The 7500-nt window shown below is 43.5% G+C and overlaps 1 protein-coding gene across 1 annotated transcript in view; it reads left to right on the forward strand.

Annotated features, from left to right (window-relative positions):
- The first annotated feature begins 6145 nt into the window (after positions 1 to 6145).
- LOC137640876 (uncharacterized) overlaps positions 6146 to 7500 on the forward strand; it is a 9382-nt gene continuing 8027 nt past the window's right edge. The window contains exon 1 of the mRNA XM_068373338.1: positions 6146 to 6338. Coding sequence (XP_068229439.1) covers positions 6146 to 6338 — 193 coding nt within the window. The remainder of the gene's footprint in view (positions 6339 to 7500) is intronic.

Here is a 7500-nt window from a genome sequence, read left to right on the forward strand (position 1 = left end):
AGCATAATATCAGAGGACGCATTCTTGGCACGACACATAGCAATCTGCCCCCCTAATAGCGTTTACGCTTTGAGGGGGACGTGGCAAAAGAATAGAAGAGGGCCGTAACAAGGTTACCCCCGTTCCCGTACTACTATTGACCACCACCTCAGCGCCATTCCCAAGATGGTGGACATTCCTAATTTTTTAGCGATTTCGCTCAGTGGCGTTCCCTGTTGATCTATCTTTTTGATCGATTTTCAAGGATTTTATTATGCATTCTCCAATTCTTTCGCCTTCGGAAAGTTGAGTATTGGTTCTTTACAATGAACGATTTTTAGCTCCCCTTTCACAGAGGAATTGGAGTAATTTATTGCGTTCAGAGCTAGCTGCTACCGGTGGCGCTATGAGCCCTGTCGTTCGTTGGGCATGTTATTTAGTTAGCAGAACGACTTCCCGGTTTTTAAATAGCATCATTTATCATTGATTAATTATTTAATTTTGTTAGCTATTTAGGCAATATATTCTTGTAAAGATATTTACATTGTGCATATTTTTTCCTTTCCATGTCGAACATATAGTTAGAGTCTCGGTGAGTGAGGTAACTGAGATCTCGTCTCGACTAGGTAACCTAACCCAGGCGTGTTATTATATGTTTAGACATTCCCCGGTTACCCTTGTGTATGATGATATCAATTATGCAGGAATATGTATCTCTTTATATTGGATGAAACTTTACACCTCTCAAAAAAGGGAGATTTAAGGGTAATCCCTCTTCCCTCTGAGTGTAGCCTCAGGCTACAACCTTAGCGGGTCGTCCTCGAATTTTTAATACAGGCATGACTTTCATAAGTTTTCTTCTGCACTTCCCCTGTAACCGCAGATGCAAGTTTTTTGGGTTTTGGCCAGAATCTCAGAGTATTTAGTCTGTGGTCGGTAGCTACCTGGCAAGATGAATAGAATTCCTTTGCTTCGTTAGGCTACCGACATAGGATGCTAGACCTCCCAAGGCCACTCCTGAAGGGTCTCTACATTATGACCCTCCTTCCTGTGACCTAGCAGACTAGTCTTGTGTTAGTGGACCCTAGGCTGAGGAATAGAATTCTTCTAATGCTTAGGGGACACTGGCACTACAACCCCGTTTCCTTACCATTGGAGGTGGTGGCGAGGGTACTACCAACCTCTTAATCCTATTAATCTAACCCTAGGCTAAGGAGTAGAATTCTTAGCCACATGTGATAGTTCTAATACTGGAACGGAGTTTGTTAAGTGGGGCAGGACAGGCTACAGCCGGCTCCTGCTGTACCTTTCACAGGACCCTCTTTTCCCTTCCCTTCTATCCCTTTATGTTGGCGAATCTCGGCAACCCTACTGTTGCCGGTGGGTTGCCAGGATCAAACAGACTCCCTCTCTTACAGTTGACAGCTGCCGGCCGGCAGTCATAATACCTGCTGACCGGCAGTCATGACAGCTGCCGGCCGGCAGTCTTATCATCTGTCGGCCGGCAGTAATGACAGCTGTGAGCTGTCGGCCATATTAGTTGCCGGCCGGCAAACGTGGCTACTGCCGGCTGGCAGTCGTGGCTACTGCCGGCCAGCAGTCATGGCTGCTGCTGGCCGGCAGTCATGGTGACTGATTGCAGGCAACCTGGGCAGCTGTCAGCCGGCAGCTGCTTGCCATGTTGGCAGTAAGTGGGAAGTCCCTCCTGTTTACAAAGGTTCTTCAGTTCTTTCTTGAACTGCTAGCAACAGTGGTTACTGCCGGGGTGCTGCCTACCAGGTCGGCACAGAATGGTGCCTACTCAACCGGCAGCACGCCGACTGTACTGATACTGCCGGCCGGCAGTGCCGGCCTGCAGTACTGGACACCGGTGCCGGCCGGCAAGGTTTAGACAGATCCTTGCCAGCGGCGGTACTGTAGCTGGATGGAAGCTTGAATTTTATATTCTCCCCTTCCATTTGAACCTTCTTTCTGGAGAAGGTAGAAAAATTAGACTTTTACATCCCTTTTACTCTATATATATATATATATATATATATATATATATATATATATATATATATATATATATATATATATATATATATATATATATATATATATATATATATATATATATATATATATATATATATATATATATATATATATATATATATATATTTATATATATATATATACAGTATTATGTAGCCTGTTCTCCATGCTATCTCTTTCCTTTAGCTAGCAGGCTAGATGCGCTAGCATTAGCTAGCTATGACGACGACGTGCTGGCTGAACTACAGTATGTTTATACAGGTAGTTAGTATCTTTGCAGTTTAGGATATACTGCAAATAGAAAGCTTCTCTATATTTTATACTAGTAGTGTTTTCCAATATATTTGAAAATCCTACTCAAATATTTGTGGAACCAAATCTCATATTGAAAGAATTTAATTCTTCAGATTACCCTGCAATATTAAAATTTTAAGGATTGGAGGTTATACTCCTAACCCTTAAAGGGCAGACCCCTTATCCTCGAGTCTCCATGATTAGGAAACTCTATGTTTTAATTTTGTAAGGGGGGTCACAGCAAATAAGCTGGGTGGGATATATACAAATATATGTCTTTCCTTTCCCAAGTCCAGTTGGCATCATGCCAGCTGGACCGTACAGTCAGTTGCTTACCAGAAAGGCAACACATTGGCTGGATCATACTATATATATTCATACAGTAGCCAGTATATTGCAATATAGTGCATACTGCAAGTAGAAAACTACGGTATGATTATACAGTAACTATTTCTAGCATATCTTGAGTATCCTCATGCGAGCTTATGCTGCAGCCGCTCTTACATTGAAGGAAAAGTGTTTCTTCATTAAGCTGATTGAGAAATCAGTCTTGTGTTCCCCACAGTATTTTGTATGAAAGGGACAGGGAAGTATACACTTCCCTATCCCTAGGGGTTAGAAAACCCCCTTTTTCAGTTGGAATTCCTTCAAAAAGGAAATTCCTAACATTTAATACCGGGAGGAGGTACCAGCAGTTGCTTGCAAGGGATACACAAGTATGTGTCTCCTACTATCCTCTTATAGCTTGCTATCCTAAGCTATTTTGTTAAGATATGACCTTTGATATATTGGTTATCACTGAGATAATCAATGGTATACTCATTTTGTTTTCCTTTCTTTACAGGAGGAATGCCAGATGTCATGTGTTTCAGTCTTCTGCAAAACTAAGAGTAAGTGTTTTTAAAAATATAATGCATGCAGGTTTCATGCCCCCTGCAATATTATTTCTGAACACCTGCAGTATTGGAACCCGCAGGCCTGCAAAGTATGTCGGGCCCTATTGTCCGAAGGTTTCAAGAATCCCAAGTCGGTAGAGACTAGGGATGCAGCTCGTTTCAAACTACGCAACTGGGTGAGAGACTTGCAGAAAATCTCTCCGGGACCTAACCTGCCTAATGACAAGATGCGTAGGTTACTATTTCCAACAGCGAGTAAGGAAATAGTGGTATCCCAGACACGAGATTCATTTCCCTATGGCCAGATAACCTTCGGGAAGGAGGGCAAAAAGCGCCCACAGGAAGAAGGGGAGAATGTCGGGTTGGAATTGTCCCCATCCCAACAGGCTCATAAGCCAACGACATCAATATCTCCAACTTCTATCCCTCTTTTAGATGAAATGAACCAGTTATGGGCCCAAGTCAAGAATCTAGTAAGAAATTTGTGCAAACAGAGCACAAGGCAGGAAGCGAAATGCATGGTAGAGCTTGGTAAAGCTCCACTTGTCGCTCCTAAAGGGTCGTACAAACGACTCGTAGATCAAGACCTTTCGACATGCTCCACAACCAATCCCTGGAGGTTTGCGGAGCTAATGCCGATTTTAAACGGCAAACTCTACATCTCGGAGAAGATGGGTGCTGTTCCTTTGGACAAAATCCAGTTCTGGCCAAGCTTTGACGCTTTTCCGAACTGTCTCATTAGACTGAAGGATGAACCAACATCAGGAAAAGGAACGGAATGAAAGGAGGTTATCATTCTCGACAATGATAAAGCACAGGCCATCCTAACAAGCAACATAGAAAAGACGGGTTACTCGGTGTCGAAGGTATCCACACCAGGTAATAAGCACTCTTCCTTTCTTGCTCCTGTTTCAATTTCATTCCCCTCTACGGAGAAGGCTTTCAAATATGTCACTGAGGCAGTAGAGACAGGTGAACCGTGTTCTACACTCAAGGAGTGCGAGCCTCTGTCACTAGCATTTTCCAGACAGGAGAAGAAATAGAAGGAGGCCCATTTCACCTTTCAGTAGGAAGACTTGAGGCTGATGTCGCCAGTCAACAATTTAAGGAAAATCTTCCAAAATTATCTAAGTTTCTCTTACAGGATGAACAAGAAACTAATGAGAGACTTGCAGCCTCATTATCTCTACTGAACTACATAGAGTTCTGTTCGGCTCATCAAGATACCCCAGACATGCTCAAGGTCTTAGCCAAAATATATATGGCTACTTTGGTAAAAGACCTTTATGCCTTTATAAAGGCTAGAAGAACATGTAGTGAGTTTGTGTTAGCTAACGCAACAGCGAAATACGATACAAGAAATCTAATATCTTCCAACATCTGGGGTAAAGACCTCTTTCCAGACGAGGTAGTCAAAAAAGTTATTAAAAACGCCTCCACGGAGAAAGTAAGACTTCTCCAAAAGTGGGGCATCCTTTCAAAAAGAGAATCTTCTAAGGTTGTGGGTCCCCAACCTAAAAGGAAGATGGAGAGGTCTGGAAATCCATTTCGAGCGGTTCAGCAACAATCTACAGTTGTAGTGACCAAGCTGTCACAGAGAGATGGTCAAAAAGATATTCTTACTGATCAGTCGAAGCATAGAAATGCTTCTAGTAGGAGGGAGATTCCTTTAGGATCGCTGGACCTTCGATCCTTGGGTCCATGGCCTAATCAAGATGTGACTAAGATGAGAGGTGGAGATGTCTCTACCACCATTTCCTCAACTCCTCCGATAATCCAAAACTCTCCTGGAGGAGTTAACCATTCAACAAGTCCAAATAAAACAACGAGCTCAGGATGTTTATCCTTCTGAACATAGGGAGCCAGCTGCAAAAAAAAAAGGTGCCTATAGTCTTACCAGACCTGAAAGTCGTCTATCGGCAACTTCCAGTCTATCACCTTTTCCCCTCCTATCTAGGATTCAAGTTACACAAAGTAACACACTTCCTACGAAAGATACTCTTCAGACTAGACAGAGTCCTAGCTGCCTTAATAAAATTGGCAGAAACAATCATGCAATATTTAAGCCTAAGAAATGTTCAGGCAACAATGTTCCTGGCCAAGAGGCTGGGGTGGGCAGCACCCAAGGTGGCTGGTCTATGAACATCCGAAGAAACGATCCGGTCCCCGGAACATCGTGGATGAAAGATAAATTTCAAGAAGTCTCGATTCTCTCTGGCTCAAAGGTTTCAATGACTGAAAAGCCATTGAAGTCTGTTGTCACTCCAACTCTCCTTATCTTTGGAAAAGTAAAAGGAGATGGCAAGGTCTGTCAAGAGACTCCAGTAAACGGTCAGATTCCCAAAACGAGAACAGAGAGGAACCCTGATCTCTCTCCAGTTTGCAATAGAGACAGGCCCTGTGCTAAGAGCACTGCTGCAAGAGGCGCTGGGAGCCTGGAGAAAACAAGCATCAAACACTCGAAGAGGCCTAAAAAGTCCGATAGCAGTCCTTCCTTAATCGCTTCCCTAACAAAGGTCAAAGCCCGAAAATCCCAAGACCATGTTGGTCCAGTCATGAGTAGGGAAACTCTCTCCAAGCACATCAGATTGTCTACGGCTGATCTGGGACTCCGAAGCAATAACGAGACGCTGCAACCGACGATACTAAGGAACGTCTCATACAGTGTAGGTGTAGTTAGCCATCCCTTACCTAAAGGGATGGCACCTGTCAGCAGTTCACATACAACCGATCTGCAATGTGACAGTGGATGCTCTACTCAGGCTCAGGCCGATAGAGTTAGAATGGTCCACGAACGCAGACCTATTCTCTCCCAGATGGGAACGAGTCCCCGAACAGCAATCCAACCTCTTCATTAGGAGCGCCGTCAAAGAACTACCTTGATATGTAGTCCGATAAGAGGATCCTCTAATTTAAATGATAGACATCATGTCTCCGAAATGGAAGGGATAGACTTAGGATTTCCAGTTAATCCCGTCCAATCACCTGCTGAGAGTCCACAACATGCTGAGATCCTTCCAGGTGGGAGTAGCCCTGCTGGCTCCCACGTAACCCAAGAGCAATCTATCCTCTTTGAGGAAGGAACAAAGGCTGAGGCTGTCCTTAAGTCTGAAACCGGGACAACTCCGGAAGGTTCAGAGATTAATTGCCTTCGATTTATTACAGAGAACCCAAACCCTTCATTGCATGATTTTCTTGCCCTAGAATACAAGTCTAAGTCAACTAGAAGACAATATGAGTCATCAAGGAAAAAGTGGGTTGCTTTCATAAAAGCAAAAGGACAGAGAGAGATTTCAATGAACTTCTGCATGTCCTTCTTTATCCATCTTCATAACCAGGGTTTGGCGGCCAACACGATAACTACGTGCAAGTCAGCCTTGACTAGACCACTTCTTTACGCCTTTCAAGTATACTTGGCAAATGAGATCTTTAATAAGATCCCGAAGGCATGTGCGAGGCTTAGGCCTGCTGCACCACCAAAGTCCATCTCTTGGTCTTTGGACAAGGTCCTACATTATGCCTCATCCTTGAACAATGAAGATTGTTCGCTAATGGATCTAACCCAAAAGGTTATTTTTTTGTTCGCTATAGCCTCAGGGGCTAGAGTTAGTGAAATAGTGGCCCTTTCTAGGGATGAGGGCCACATTCAGTTCTCAGAAACAGGAGAACTGAATCTCTTCCCTGATCCATCCTTAGTCGCTAAGAATGAGCTACCCACTAAAAGGTGGGGTCCCTGGAGAATCTGCCCTCTGAAGGAAGATGTCTCTCTATGTACGGTAGAGTGTCTAAAGGTCTACCTTCGTAGAACTTCAGACTTCAGGGGAGGACAGCTCTTTAAAGGAGAAACGTCTGGATCAAACTTATCTCTAAAACAACTGAGGGCAAAGCTCGCCTACTTTATTAGTAGAGCGGATCCTGACAGTACTCCCGCAGGTCATGATCAGAGAAAGATTGCTTCATCACTGAACTTTTTCCAGTATATGGACCTTGAGTATCTTCGTTCATACACTGGATGAAAATCATTCAGAGTGTTTTACAAACACTATGCAAAACAGGTACATGAACTGAAACACTATGTAGTGGCGGCAGGTAGTGCATTAAAAACTGCCCCTAATTACAGTTATAAACAGTCAATGGTTTGGAACTTTAAATGTCCTCGCAAATATACTGGGTGAGAATCATCCAGAGTCTTCTACAAACACTATGCTAAGCAAGACCATGATCTGAAGCAGTATGTGGTGACGTCAGGTACAGTATTTAACCCGCCGTCTAATTCCACAATGAACAGCTAATT

The sequence above is a fragment of the Palaemon carinicauda genome, chromosome 5 (genome assembly GCF_036898095.1).
Source record: "Palaemon carinicauda isolate YSFRI2023 chromosome 5, ASM3689809v2, whole genome shotgun sequence".
Lineage (NCBI taxonomy): Eukaryota > Metazoa > Arthropoda > Malacostraca > Decapoda > Palaemonidae > Palaemon > Palaemon carinicauda.